The sequence below is a fragment of the Muntiacus reevesi genome, chromosome 2 (assembly GCF_963930625.1).
Source record: "Muntiacus reevesi chromosome 2, mMunRee1.1, whole genome shotgun sequence".
Taxonomy (NCBI): domain Eukaryota; kingdom Metazoa; phylum Chordata; class Mammalia; order Artiodactyla; family Cervidae; genus Muntiacus; species Muntiacus reevesi.
This window is the reverse complement of record NC_089250.1, coordinates 52,631,273-52,645,404: the sequence shown is the minus strand read 5'-3', so window position 1 is coordinate 52,645,404 and position 14,132 is coordinate 52,631,273. Positions and strand designations below refer to the sequence as shown.

At 62.4% G+C, this 14,132-nt stretch overlaps 2 protein-coding genes across 2 annotated transcripts; one reads left to right on the top strand and one right to left on the bottom strand.

The window, feature by feature from the left end:
- Nucleotides 1–2,084: 2,084 nt before the first annotated feature.
- SRMS (src-related kinase lacking C-terminal regulatory tyrosine and N-terminal myristylation sites) lies at nt 2,085–8,092 on the bottom strand. The gene is made up of 8 exons (XM_065919663.1): nt 7,731–8,092; nt 5,270–5,391; nt 4,949–5,115; nt 4,001–4,142; nt 3,759–3,917; nt 3,150–3,331; nt 2,897–3,053; nt 2,085–2,661 (listed from the first exon to the last, which is right to left on the bottom strand). Exons 1-8 carry the CDS (start codon nt 8,090–8,092, stop codon nt 2,468–2,470), a joined length of 1,485 nt encoding a protein of 494 aa, XP_065775735.1. The 3' UTR covers nt 2,085–2,467.
- A 605-nt stretch (nt 8,093–8,697) lies between these two features.
- On the top strand, nt 8,698–11,965 carry FNDC11 (fibronectin type III domain containing 11). Its single transcript, XM_065919662.1, has 2 exons — nt 8,698–8,802; nt 10,961–11,965. The coding sequence occupies exons 1-2, from the start codon at nt 8,782–8,784 to the stop codon at nt 11,963–11,965; spliced, it is 1,026 nt and encodes a 341-aa protein (XP_065775734.1). The 5' UTR covers nt 8,698–8,781.
- The last annotated feature ends 2,167 nt before the right edge of the window (nt 11,966–14,132 follow it).

Here is a 14,132-nt window from a genome sequence, read left to right as displayed (position 1 = left end):
CACTAACTGATCAGTTAACACTTGCCAAGAAAGCTGCCCACCAAGTGGTCACAGGTGCCACTGGCCACATGGCCAGACCTAAGCTCCAGGAGAAGGGAGAGGGGAGTCACTGATCAGGCAGGAGGTGTGGGACTCCGAACTGGAGGGGAGGGACAAGGCACGCCCTCCCCAAACCACCCCCCCCCCCAACCAACCGGACTGTTGTTGCTGAGCCTGGACCTCAGGAGGACCAGTTCCCAGCAGGGTTCCGACCAGAAGCCCAGGGCTGCTTCTCTGCTTCTCCTCTGGGGGGAGGTCCCCCGAGGCCCAGGCACCTCCTCCCCAGCTGGAGGCTGGGGTGCCAGGGACTCTGCCCAATGGGAGGTCCATGAGGACAATGAGCAAGGGAATCACACACTCATCCTGCTTGTGGGCGGGTTCCCTTTTATTGAGAAGAGACTAGGCACCACCCCCCTCTCTGAGATCAAGAACAAGCCTGCTTGGCTCTGACCAAGGAGGGCCCAGAGGGGAAAGACAGATGACTGGGCGGTGAGAAGTTCTGAAGCCCCCACCCCCTCACCGTTGGCCACAACTCTCTGACCCGCCTTGGCCTTGGGCCCCGCCCCTGAGCCATGTCCCGGGGCCTCTGGTTCTGCCTGCTTCACACCAGCAAATGGGAGGGGTCTGAGGCTGAGGCCCCGGCCATCCTAAGGCACCAGTGTCAAACCTGTTTAGCTTGTGCTGATGACTCACCGCCAGGAAGCGCTGGTGACCCCCACGCACATCTGCCTCTCCTGTCACCCCACCCAGCATGTTCCCCCCCCCACTCCCAGGACACCTGCCAGCCCCAGTTCCCACACACAGCAGGAAACAAAAAGGGTGAGCCCTTCAACGGGGCTGGAGCCCGAGCCCCACAGGCTTCTTGGTCTGGGAACCACCAGAGCCAGAGGAGCCTAGCCCTTACCTTTGGGCCCTCCAGCTCTCCCAGGACAGGGTAGAGAGGGGTCAGGGACTGAAGGCCAGGGCAGAGCTGAGGCCCAGCTGCCTGATGTCCCAAAAGGCTGAGGCCAAACCCTCCTGCCCCCTCCCCCATCTGCCTCAGGTTGGGGGGGGTTGGCTAGGGACTGTGTCTCAGGCTCTGACCCACAACCAAGGTGACTGGGGCCCAAGGGGTCCCTCACCCTCCCCACGCCCCCCTCCCCTGCCCTCTGGGAAGTCCTCTGCCCCAATTTCTCCAACCCTGCACAGACTGTTTTTCTGAGCATTTGAGCAGCTCCTGGGGCAGGAGGGTCACTTATCTGAACCCTAGGGTCCCATCTTCCTGCCCTATGATGCCTCTGCCCCTTCTGTCCCACAGGCCTCTGGAGCACAGCCGCCAGCCTGGGGCTCCCACGATGAGAGCTGGGAACCTTGAGGGCAGACCCCACCTGCCCAGTCCCCGTCCATGTCCATCTCGTGGAACTGGAGCCGGCAGGGTGAGGTGAAGCCAACAGTGCACGTCCTGTGACAAAGCCGTGCTTGAGATCAGCCCCGGGGCAGCAGCTGCACCTGGAAACTGGCTGCTTCCTGTCACAGGAGGGCCAGTGGTCACCGGGTGCCCCGACGCCAGAGCATCCACGTCTGCCCCACCCCGACCCTGCACAGTCAGCCAGCACCCAGGACCCCAGCTCTGAGGCACGACGCCTCCCTGACCTTTGCTGACCCACAGAGAACCGCCCAGAGCATCACCCAGTCACCTAGTCACCAGTCTGAGCTCCCTGTGGCCTGACAACCCCCTCCCTCCCTCACTCTCTGCTCTAGCCCAGGGGCATGGGAAAGGCCGTTCACCTGGCCTCTGCAGCCTCCCCCGCCATCCTGTTCCTGCCCACAGCCCAGAGGGTGTGCTGCCTCTGAATCCCCGGATGTGGGCGTCAATATGCCCTGGGGTGGAGGTGGGCACGTGAGAGCCAGCTCTTCCTCGGGCACGATCCACCAGACAGAGGGCTGAGCCGTCAGCCCCAGGTCCTGTTCTGGTTAGGGGCTCAGGCCCAGGTGGCCCACAGGAGGGAGCGGCTATGCCAGTCTATACCACATGGGGCCAGCGCCACGGTCTTGCCAAAGCCCTAGCACCGACAGCTGCAAGAAGGCCACAGCAACCCACCAAGGCTCCTGACTGTGGGAGGGGGCTCGATGAGGCAGGCACCGGCAGGAGGCCTCTCTGCCCCGTGTCTCCCTGAGGTCAGGGCGAATGTGGGTTCTGTCTGGGCTTCTCTGCTGAGACCCTCCCTCTCTGGGGAACACTGGTCACAATGGTGGAGGACGCTGGTCCCTCTCCTGTCTGAGCGGGTGTTCGCATGTGTCTGCTTCGTGTGCACAAGCTGTGTGTGCCAGCACGTGTCAGGGTGTGAGGCCCACAGCCAGAGGCTCTGTGGGCTGGCACCAGTTCTGAGCAGCAGGTATTGTTGGCAAACACTGTCCCGTGAGGGGGGTGCCTGGGCAGGGGCCCGGGTCATGTGAGGGCGGGGCGGCGGCGCCTGCTCGTGGCACCCAGCTTCTCCCGCAATGTGGTGAAGTCCGGCCGCTCTTCCGGGCAGCGCCTCCAGCACCCCAGCATGAGCGCGTAGACCTCAGCCGGGCAGGCGGCTGGGCGCGGGAGCCGGTACCCCCGTGAGATCTGCTGTAGAGTCTCGTGGTTGCTCATCCCTGGAGAGGGGCAAGAAGACAGGCTGGGCAGGTGCTTCCTCCCTTGGCCTGGGAATCACCCTGGAGCCCACCTCCAGGCCTGGGCAGACCCTGCCAAGCAGGCAGCCTCCAGGTCTGGTACCCCTTCCAGGCTCAGCGACCCTGGGGCAGAGGGTGCCTCCTCCTCCAGGTTGGCTCCCACGCTTCCTTCCTTGGACTACCCTTCCCTCCTGCCCTGTGCTGCCTGGAGGCCCACCTTCATAGGGACACCGGCCATATGTGAAGACCTCATAGAGCAGAACCCCGAAGGACCAGACGTCAGACTTGGGGGAGTACACGCAGTAGTTGGCTGCCTCGGGCGCCGTCCACTTGACGGGGATCTTGGAGCCGCTGCGCGGGGAGTAGACGTCATCCTGGGCAAGGGGAGACCAGTGGTGCAATGGGTGGAGAGGCAGTCTCCCCTCAGCGCCTGAGTCGCCCAGCAGCCCGTGGCTAGAGCCCACGCTGACCTTGAGCAGCCGGGCCAGGCCAAAGTCGGCCACCTTGCAGGCCAGGTCGTCGCCCACGAGCACGTTCCTGGCAGCCAGGTCCCTGTGCACGATGCGCTGCTCCTCCAGGTAGCTCATGCCCTCGGCCACCTGACAGGCAAAGGTCAGCAGGAGGGGTGGGCTCAGGGCCTGGCCTTCGGGGCCTGCAGGCGGGGCCGACAGTCAGGCGGCAGGCGTCTGCGCTAGTCGCTGCCCTCCGCGCCTCGGGGTCCCCAGCTCTAAGTTGGGTGAGGACAGCACCGCCTGCCAAGGCCGCAGGGGGGCAGTGTGTTGTGGTTCCAGGTCAGCCTGGCCCTGGTTCCCAACCAGGAACAGAAACAGACCAAAGTGGGGGAGGGGTGCACTCGGGGTCTGGTGGGGTCCATGCCAGAACTAGTGAAATCGTGTAGGATTAGTGACCCATAGGGGCCCCACCTGGAGCTGCAGTGTCCAAACCCTACCCAACCTCACTCGTGGCCAGAGCCCACCCTGGCCATCTGGGCCTTGGACAATCGGCGTTCAATAAAAAGGCCTGGAGGACCATCAGGAAGGGTGAGGCATCCCCATCCCCATCCCCACAGCGACACTCACTGCCCAGGAAGGCCTGCAGGCTGCCCTTGCGCATGAGCTCGGTGACGATGTAAACGGGCTCGCCCGCGGAGCACACCGCATGAAGCCGGATGAGGCGCTCATGCCGCAGGCTCTTGAGCGTTTGGATCTCCTGGGCCAGGTCTGTGAGCTTCACATCGCCTGTGGGACAGGGCAGCGTTCCAGGACCTGCCATAACCACCGCCGCCCACCGCTACCACCCTGGGCTCCGGGGTCCCACCCACCTGGTCTGATGACCTTGACCGCCACAGGCATGGAGCCCAGCCACAGGCCTTCCCACACCTCCCCGAAGTAGCCTTCGCCCAGCTTCCTCCGCAGGGTGAACTCCGAGTGGGGCCGCTCCCACTCATCCTGCTCAAGGGACTTCTGCAGGGGTGGGAGCACTCAGGGCCTCTGCCTGTGGCTCCCTGAGCAGAGTCCACAGCTTCTCCTGGGGCCCCAGGCCTCCAGCTCTCTGCCCCTGTGCCCCAGCACACACTCGCCTCCGACCCTGCTCAGGGCCAGGGGCACAGGTGCTGACCTCTGGAGGCCTGGCCCTAATTGCTTCCAGACCTAAGTGGCACCTTTGCCAGTGCAGGCATCCACCCACACTCATTAGTGTCCCATCCAGGCTGTCATTAAGAGACCAGAGGAACCAGATGGCTGCTCGGCCCCTGGCAGGACTGCTTGACTGGGACCATCACAGATACCATGGCTCCAGCACAGGTGTGGCCATCCCGACAGGCATCTCTTCCCACGGCCTCCACGCTGGCCTGGGGCTGCTGTGGGTGCCATCCCTGGACGCCTTCCCCAACCTGCCTCCCTCCCACCTTCCTGGTTGCTCCATGGCGGAGCTGGGCAAGAATGGAGGGCATCTCACAGGCCTCATTCCCCCTCCCCCTCAGAGAAGAGAATGCCATCGGGATGAACCTGTGAGAGCAGACCCAACCCCAGGGCAGGGTCGCAGCCAGACTGCAGAGGAGTCACAGGAGCTTCACCCAGGGTTGGGCCGAGCCAGCTGGACATGTGCTGGGAAGTGCCACGGGCCTGGTGAGGGGCAGCCTGGCGAAAGGGGTGGGGATGGGCCCACCTGGGGCGGGCAGGGCAGGGGGTATAGGCCCACCTGGGGCGGGCAGGGCAGGGGGGGACAGGCGCAGCTGGGGCATGCACAGCAGGGGAAGGGATGGGCCCACCTGGGGTGTGCAGGGCTGCAGCAGTGGGCTCTGGATCAGCTTCCAGTTGGCCTTGTAATATGCCAGCAGCTCATCCAGACTGGGAAAGAGCCGGTCCCTCTGCAGGTAGAGGCTGCCATCGGCCGCCGTGGAGATGCGGTAGTGGCAGACTTTGGTCTGGGCCCGGACTGGGAGGGCACAGAAATGGAGACCCCATCTTGGCTGCAGCCCTGACCCTCCCACCATCCCAACCAATCGACCCATACCATTGGGCCCAAGGTGGGCTGGGGGCTGGTACTGCCTGGGGAAGCCACCACCCCAAGGTCAAGGGCACTCTGGTACCTGACAGTGAGTAGTCCCCATGGCTGCTCTCACTGGGCCGGACAAGGAAGGCCCCCGGTGCGTTGGCGGGGGACAAGAGCAGCTGCTGGGCCTGGGTTCGGCTGATGCCACTGAAGTACCAGCTGCAAAGGGCAGACACAGCAGTCCCCATACTGGCCCAGCCCTGAGACACCCATGACTCCCATGGGTCGGGCCCCAGGTGCCCACTCCACGCAGGAGGCAAAGAGAGGAACCTGGTGCCTGGTACTGGGGACCCAGTCCAGGGTCTGCACATGCCCCAGTCCCAGGGCCCAGTCTCTGGAGTCCGTGGGGACTGGGCACAAGGTGGGAGCCCCCAAAGAAAGGACTGGATAGACAACCTGGGAGGGGCTGCTGCTGGAGCCTGGGGTGAAGATGGGGCCTGGAAGAACAGGGGTAGAGACAGGCCTACCCTGGCACAGATAGACATCTGTGCCCACTCTGGTGCTCTCTGGGGAGTGGGCTAGCAAACAACATGGCCAGAGTGAGCAGTGAGGCTGGGCTGAGGCTGAGGCAGGATGGGGGTGGGGTAGGGTGATGGTGGGAGAGGCAGAGGTTTGTTAGGAGGTAAAATCAGCGGACATCTGGGGAAGGGTCAGGGACCTGTAGGATGTGGTTCTCCCAGACAGGCCCTGGGTGGACGGCAAGCCAGAGACACACTGATTCGGAAGCAGGAGGCCCAGACCCAGGCGTCTGAGGGCTCCATCCACCAAGGGCCTCCTGCAGCCAGCCCCTGCCTCGGGGACCCTCTACCCAGGAGAGGGGAGGGGCAACAGAGGACAGTCCCAGGGCAGCAGTGCTTCTACCTCCCCCACCCCTGAACCCACATCAGGGCCAGGGGGGGCAGGGCTGAACCCCCATGCACACCCAGACTTCTGATATGTTCTTGAACTCTAGGCCCTGGTTGCGGAGCAGTGGGTGAGATAAGCGTGGGGTGTCCTAGCATCTTGTAAAGTTGAGGGGTCTCCTCCTGCCTGGCTGGCCCGGGTGACAGGCAGCCAGGTGTCCGAGTGTAATGACACAGCAAGTGTGGCAGCCCTTTCATCTGCAGCCCAGACAAACAGTCATTAGCTAGTCTTCTAAGCAGCCCTTCCCCTCCCCCGGACCCTGCCCACCTCCAGGAGCTGCTGACCCAGTCTGTCTTCCACCTGGAGGGACTGTGGGCCCCCTTCCCATCAGAATGGCTGGGGGTGGGGCTGGAGTCCCCTCCGAAGGCAGCTTCCTGTGACTCAGGTTTTCCCCCAGATGTACATTTACAGGAGACAGTGGGCGTCCCAGGGGTCCCCAGGATGCCAGAGGTAGCCTGAGTGACATGAGACCTGCTTCTGGTCTGCAGAGACACAGCTGGGTGCAGAACCTGGGGCCCATGTCAGGGCAAGGTCTGGGCAACCTCCCTTTGCTAGCCCTGTTCACCAGCCAGTTTCTGGCCTTTCTCAGCCGGCATGTCACCTCTGTAGCACCAGGACTGGGAAGAGGTGCCTCTGCCCCAAGGGTTCCCCAGGCACCCCCTCCTTCTAGAAAGTAGGGATGACAATGGCCAAGATATTCAGAGGAAAGACAGGTAGGGGCCATGCCCAGAGTTTGGGTCAAAGGCCCATGTACTCTGTCCATACCCACATGGTGGGGACCAGCCCGGCACCAGCATACACTGTGTCCTCTGGACCCTGAGTCTGGGCCGAGAGGTCACATCATCTAGGGAGCCTGCTGGGAGAGCGCCCAGCCTCTGCTCCCTGCCATGACCACACAACTGGCATGCAAACAGCCAAGGGTCCATGCGAGCCACTCCCCGTCTGTGGACTGCCCTGGCCCTAGGGGCCTCAGACACTCAGGGGAATGGGTGGGCTCTCCCATCTGTACCCACTCCCCAAACGAGCCTCTTTGGGAGCAATCCCAAAGACCAGGGCCGTGTCTGCCCCATGCCTGGCCCAGAGCAGGAGGGAGGAGGCCAGGTGAATGTGGATAGGTGAGGGAGTGAACAAAGGCACAGCTCTGACCCAGCTTATCACCCCTTCCACACTGAGGTCACTATCTCACCCCTCACAGCACAAGGACGGCCTCTCTGCTCACTCATGTCCTCACCACCTCACTGCATCCCAGTCCTCAGCCCCCTTCCCCCAAGCAATGACCACTCAGCAAACACTGCAAGACTCCAGGTCTGAATCCCCGTGTGCCAGCAGGCAGGAGTGGCGGGCGCAGTACGCACACACTGTCCAGCATGCACACACCGTCCCGCTGGCTCGCGGCCCCACCTAACCACTCCCGCCAGAGTCCCTGCCCCTTCCTCTCCTAGCGGAATCAGGCGCCTATCTTGCACAGCATCCTGGTACCACACCTGCGGAACTTGCTCACCGCTGGATGGCGGGATCTGAGGAGTGATGCTGGATGTGCAGGCCTCAAACTACCCTGCACTTATTACTGACTCCCTAGAGCAGGTGGTACTCACGGCTGGTCCGAGAGCGTCTCAGGGGCCACCTTAGCCACGTAGGTGATGGGCACCAGGCCAGTGCAGGACCAGCCCGAGAGTTTGCGGGCCAGAATGTAGCCGCCCTCCTCCCTGAGGGCGTGGAGCCTGTCCCCGCGGCTGACGCTCAGCTCCTCCGCGCGCCGCGCGGTGAAGTCGGACAGCGCCCTGAAGAGCTGCGCGGGCGCCGGTGGACTGCAAGGCTCCGCGGTACTGGGCTCCTCTGCGGCGGGCTCCGGTTCCAGGTCAGCGTCGGGGTCCGGGAACCGCGGCGCGTCGGTCGGCCAGATCTTGTCCCAGAAAAAGGACAGGAAGGCCAGCCTCTTCCTGAGGAAGGGTTCCATGCCTGGTTCTGCAGGGGGCGGAGGGAGCGCAGCGGCGGGGCTCCGGGACCCCGACGGGGAGACACTGGAGGGGCGGTGGGATGGAGAGCGCTGAAGCGGGGTTGAGGGGGGCAGGAGCTCCAGAGGCCACCACCGGCTCCCTGCGGTGCTCAGAGCAGCGCTGGGTGGCCCTCCAGCGCCGGCCACACGACAGCGGTTGCTCTCCTCGACCTCTAGGCTGTCTCACCGGCAGGACTGGTCCCCAACTGCTCCAAGACTCGTGAAGGTGGGGCGGGCCCAGTCCCGGTACAGGCGTCAGGGCGGGACTATGGGGCGGGGTCCCGAAGTGGGGCCGTGATGGGCGGGGCCTCAGGGGTGGGCCCGTGGTGGGCGGGGTCTCTCGGGTGGGGCCGTGGTGGGCGGGGTCTCGGTGGGGCGTGGTGGGCGGGGTCTCGTGGGCTGCGGAAGTTGAAGCTGGGAGGTCACTGTGAGGAAGGGGCCGTCTGCGTTTTGACGGTCAAGGTCACTCACGTGGTGTGATCTTGTAGGACAGTTCTGCAAACTGGTCCCCTCAGGAAACGGGCAGAGGATACTTGGGATCTCTGTGTTATTTTTTACATTGCAGCTGAATTGCAGCTGAATCTCAAAATTGAAAGTTTAATTTTAAGAAAATAGCTGAGAACGAGAAATTAAAAAAAAAAAAAAAAAGGATGGAGTCAGAGATGGCAGAGGTGAGGACCTGCCTGACCCAGAAGAGGAGGGGAGACTGCTCTGTCCCCCACACTCTCTCTGTGGGTGGACTGCATGGGTGGACGGTCTTTCTCTCGCTGCTGTTCATTCCCTTTGCCACTTTCCAGCTCCCCGCCTCTCCTTCAACTTTGAGACAACATCCCCTTTCCAAATAATTCAACTCTTGCTTCTCAGACCCCTAAATAATGACATAACAACAGCTACAACATATAGACTAAGCGCCCAGGGCACCCCCCACCCCCACACGGTGATGGGCGCTTAGCCTGGCAAAGCCTTCTCCCATGAGTGAGGTCACCAGGAGGGGTGGGGGAGGGGCACCGTGGAGAGGGAGGCTCTGCCAGGGGAGGGGAATTCAGAGACAGACAACGTATGCTGGAAGGTACCCACCATTGACCTACAAGGGGGTGGAGGCAAGGGCCCTCCCTTGCCTTCGGGAGGCTTCTGGGTCGCGACCGGGAACGCGCCCCCGCAATCTCCCCGAGTCGAGGGGGCCGATCCCCACAGTATGGGCTCTCGGCCCACCCCGCCCTCTGGGCGGAGCGTCACAAAGACCCGCGGTCCCCATGGCAACCCGGGGGACGCCGCGGTGTGAGGTTAGGCGACCCTGGTTCCGTGCACAGTAGACAGCGCTGCTTCGGGAGGCAGGGCAAGTGGGCGCGCCGGGAGGCGGGCGAGGGGGAGGACGGGAGGAGTGTGGCGGAGGTGGGCAGGCGGGGGCAGGTGGGGATCGGTTGAGGGAAAGTGGGCCCAGGGCCAGGGGCGTGTAGGGGGTCCCTGAGGCGGAGGAGGGTGTAAGTCTGGGTAGCGGGCCAGGGCAGGCAGCTTCTTTCCTGAGTTTACCAGCAACCCCTCCTGGCTTTTTCAACGGAGAAACTGGGGCCGTCTGGAAGCACCTCTGACCTGTAGCCCTACCTGGAGCTAAAGCTCCCTCCAGAGGCGGCTTGAATCTGCCCCAGCCTTGGGGCACTGGGCCACTGAAGGACACAGGCCAGCAATCCTGGTCCTGGTCTGCTGCACCTCAGCCCAGACATTGGTGCTGCTGTGCCCAGGGTTGGGTCTGCCGCCTCCATCCCAGGAAGGTCAAGTACTGGCATCTGGGGAGGGAGACCGACTTGGGTCCCAACCTCACTCTGCCCCTTGGGACTCTCACTCAGCGTCTCAACTCCCATTTGTAACTCATCCAACTTTCTGGGTGCTGCACAACCTCAGACCTCCCAGTGAAACCACTGAGTCTGTCTTGCTGTCCTTGGGGGTGGCTGGGACCTGGGTCAGCAGCCAGGAAGGCTGACCCCCTTTCTCCAAGGGTGGTCAGGACCTGGCAGGGCTGGGAGCACAGCTATGCCCAGCTCTGGGGCACACTGCACCCTCCTACAGCGGGGAACCTGGGTGGAGGAGGGGTGCAGAAGGACATAGACTCTGGGGTCTACCGTGGGCTTAAAGCCTGGATTGAGAGCAAGCTACCAAGTGTTCTGGGCTCAGGCACCCCATCTGTGAGCAAGGGGACCGTTCAGGGACTTTTCTTATGGGCTCAGAAACATCCTGAGGCCCCAAGATACAGCAGGGCTCCATAATGAGGAACTGGCCTGATTGCTCCTCAGAGCTGAGGCCACCTTGCCTGCTGGGCTGGCCCTGGACCTCTGCTCTGCATCTGCAGTGGAGTGTGGACGGTCTGCAGGACAGTGGGGTCCCCAGCTGGGGTCTGGTGCTATTCAGACAGAATCACTGTGAATCCTGTCAACAGCTCCAGGGCACGGTGTGACCCCATTCCAGATGGGGCTACACAGCTAGACAGTGACTGGACTTTCCAAAGCACAGGCCCAATGCCCCCATCTCAGCCCTTCCCTGAGGGGCTGAGGGGAAGGGTCCCACAAAAGACCATCAGTAGAGTGTCAGCCCTACCGTGTCCACTTTTATCCAGATCTGCAGCCTGCCCACCTGGCGCCCCAAGCAGCCTCTGTCCAGAGAGATGAGCCCTCCTCACGAGCCTCCTCCCACTCCCGGAGGCCAGAGGGCCCAGCATGGGGGACAGTGGGACTGAAGTCACACCACACAAACACTGCCCTGAGTGAGCCCCGGGTGGGCGGCAAAGGCCAGTATGAGCATTCTATTCACACCCCGCCCTCTGTCCCCTGCTCCTAGACCATGAACTTCCAGGTGACAGGCCTGGGCCTGGACAAAATGAAGCTGGACAGTCCCCAGTCCTTCCTGGACCAGGAGGAGGTGGAAGAGGCCGAGGACGGGCAGCTGCTGGAGCCCGAGGCTTGGCGAACCTATGTGGAGCGCCGCAACGCTCTGCAAGAGTTCCTGACCTCAGACCTGAGCCCCCACGTGCTCAAGCGCCACCACGCCCGTATGGAGCTCCTCAAGAAGTGCTCCTACTACATCGAGATCCTCCCCAAGCACCTGGCTCTGGGCGACCAGAACCCACTGGTGCTGCCCACCACCATGTTCCAGCTCATTGACCCCTGGAAGTTCCAGCGCATGAAGAAGGTGGGTGCTGCCCAGACCAAGATCCAGCTTCTGCTGCTTGGGGACCTGCTAGAGCAGCTGGACCACGGCCGCTCTGAGCTGGATGCCCTGCTCGAGTCGCCGGACCCTCGGCCCTTCCTGGCAGGCTGGGGGCTCGTGGAGCAGCGCCTGGTGGACCTGTCGGCTGTCATGGACAGTTTCCTGGCCATGATGGTGCCGGGGCGCCTACACGTCAAGCACCGCCTAGTGTCTGACATTGGCGCCACGAAGATTCCCCACATCCGGCTCATGCTGAGCACCAAGATGCCCGTCATGTTTGACCGCAAGGAGTCGGTGGCCCACCAGGACTGGGTTAGCCTGCGCTGGTTTGTCACCATCCAGCAGGCTGTGCCGGAGCAGTTTGAGCTGCGCTACAAGCTGCTGGATCCACGGACACAGCAGGAATGCATGCAGTGTGGCATCATCCCCGTGGCCGCCTGCACCTTTGACATCCGAAACCTGTTGCCCAACCGTGCCTACAAGTTCACTGTCAAGAGGGCGGAGAGCTACACACTGGTGTATGAGCCCTGGAGGGACAGCCTCACCCTGCACACACGGCCAGGGCCCCCCGAAGGGCCCGCCTCCAGTTGGCTGGGCAAGCTGGGCCCATCCCTGACCGCACCTTCCGAGAGATGATTTTCTAGTATTTATCCACTAATAAAGAGGAGTATAAACAAACATACACAATTAAAGAAACAGACTTACTTATGTTTTAGAGGCGGCGGCAGCCACATGAGTGTTTCTTCCTGACTCAGCACAGCCCACCCATGAGTCCCGGCCCCTCCAGCTTCTGCTCCCTTTTCTGGCAGGGAGCCCCAAGGCTGGCCTTTGCAGGACACTGACCCCTGTAACAAGCCTCAGCTTGCCTGGCACATGGCTGCCACCATCAGTGGTAAGAACGGATCCAAGGCTCTGGCACCTCCGCCCCAGCCCCTCCCACGTGCCCCAGCTCCTTCCCATCACAGTGAGCAGCCATGTGACCTGGGCACAGGCTCTGGCCACGTTTCTTGCCTCCTAGGCTGGGGTTCCCCAAGGGGGGTGGATACCCCCAAGTCCTGCCCAAACCTCATTGGGGGCAGTCATGGCCCTGTTACTATCGTGCCTGTCAAGGCCAGGGGGCCCAAGGCCAAGAGCACATTTTATTTTGTTTTTAATGAACATAAAAGTATTATCTTCTCCCCAAAAGAAGCTGAAGTTCATCTGCACCTCCTTCCTTAGGTGGATGAGGATCCTAGCAAGGGAGACTGGCAGGGTACCCTGCCCAGATCCAGGCCAGTGGGCAACCGAGAGAGTCTGCCCTTGCCTGCCAATGTGGTCAGCTCGGCCAGCAGCTTGCTGCTGCCTGTGCACATACCCACTTCGTGAATGAAGGTGAGGAGGATGCCGGTGGCTACCTGCTCTGGCAACTTGGCCCTGCTCAGGTCGAGGAGGAACGGCACCGTGTACCCTGGCTATGGCTGAAGAAGACTGAAGGCCCAGAGCTGCCCCCAGTACATGGCCAACCAGCCTTCCATTGCCCATCGCTCACACCAGAGCATTCATTAGGACTTCAGACCCCTGGGAAGATACAGTGTAGCCAGGGCCAGGGGGTCAGAAACAAAGCCCCTGCCCCACTGAAAAGCAACCGCTTTTCAGTAAGAGCAGTGGACTTCAACTGGGTAAGAGGGCCCAGCACCACCCTCCCTCCCCAGATATGGACAGAGTCTTCTGAAGGGTTGGGGTGTCTTCACCTAGGGCTTCCCTCCCAGATCTCTCCAGGCACCTGCTTGGTGCCGTGTACCAACCAAGGGTTCAGCCAGACTGTCACGCGGTCTGTGGCATCATGTGGCTATGGCAGGGGGAGGGGGGCTCCCTCCTGGGTGTCCTGCAGATGGAGTCACCCCAAGGTTCCCAGGGATCCAGAGCAGTGGAGGGTGGGGCATGGGAATGAGAAGCCTAGAGGGGAGAGGAGCAGGGGCCAGCCAGTGGACCTGAGATGGGGGTTTATGCTGGTCATACTGATCCAGAGCCCAGCACACTGGGGTGAGGGCTCACCAAGGGAAGAATGCATGGGTTCTGAGTCCTGGCACATCTGGGGGCCTTCCGGGGTCCACGCCTCCTTCCCTTGGCCCCTCCTAGCACCTTCCTTATGGTGCCACTGCAGGTGCCAGTTTGTAAGTGACCCACAGCACCCTCCCAGTGCAGCCCTGGAGGTCAGGGCACAGGTCTGCATCTGCCCCGCCCCTCATGCCTGAGGCTTTCTGCCTCCCCAGCTTCTCTCTCTAGATCCGTTCGCTGCCCTGCACTCATAGCCCCAGGCTTCAAACTGCACCTGGGACTTGAAAGCACAGCCCTCACCATGGTAAGGCCCACCATCCACCCTCTGCCCATGACCCTCTCTCACACCACTTCTGCAAGCAGTTGCCTGACTACGGAACTGAGGTCCTCGGGGCTGCAATGCCTCTTCCTCCTGGAAGCCCTCCCTGATTCCAGGCTGAGGAGGGGTTGGCTCCATGCCTCAGTGATCTGGAGGGGCTGCAGCCCCAGCTGACCCAGCCGTCTCTACCACACCAGGCTTGATGCCCGTGCACCCTGTCGGACTGGCTGTGCCTCAGTCCAGCTGCACATCCCTCCTGACCATGCAGACTGGAGAACAAAGCCAGTGCACACCGTCTGCCGAGACTGGGGTTCCAGTTGGGGCCTCATGGCTAGAGCCCACGTCCTTCCTGGACACACAGGGAGGCTCACTCCTGAGACCAGAGGTTCATGTCCACACTTCTGGCCTCTGGGCCTCGAATCTCCACCTGCAACTTGCCTGCCACCT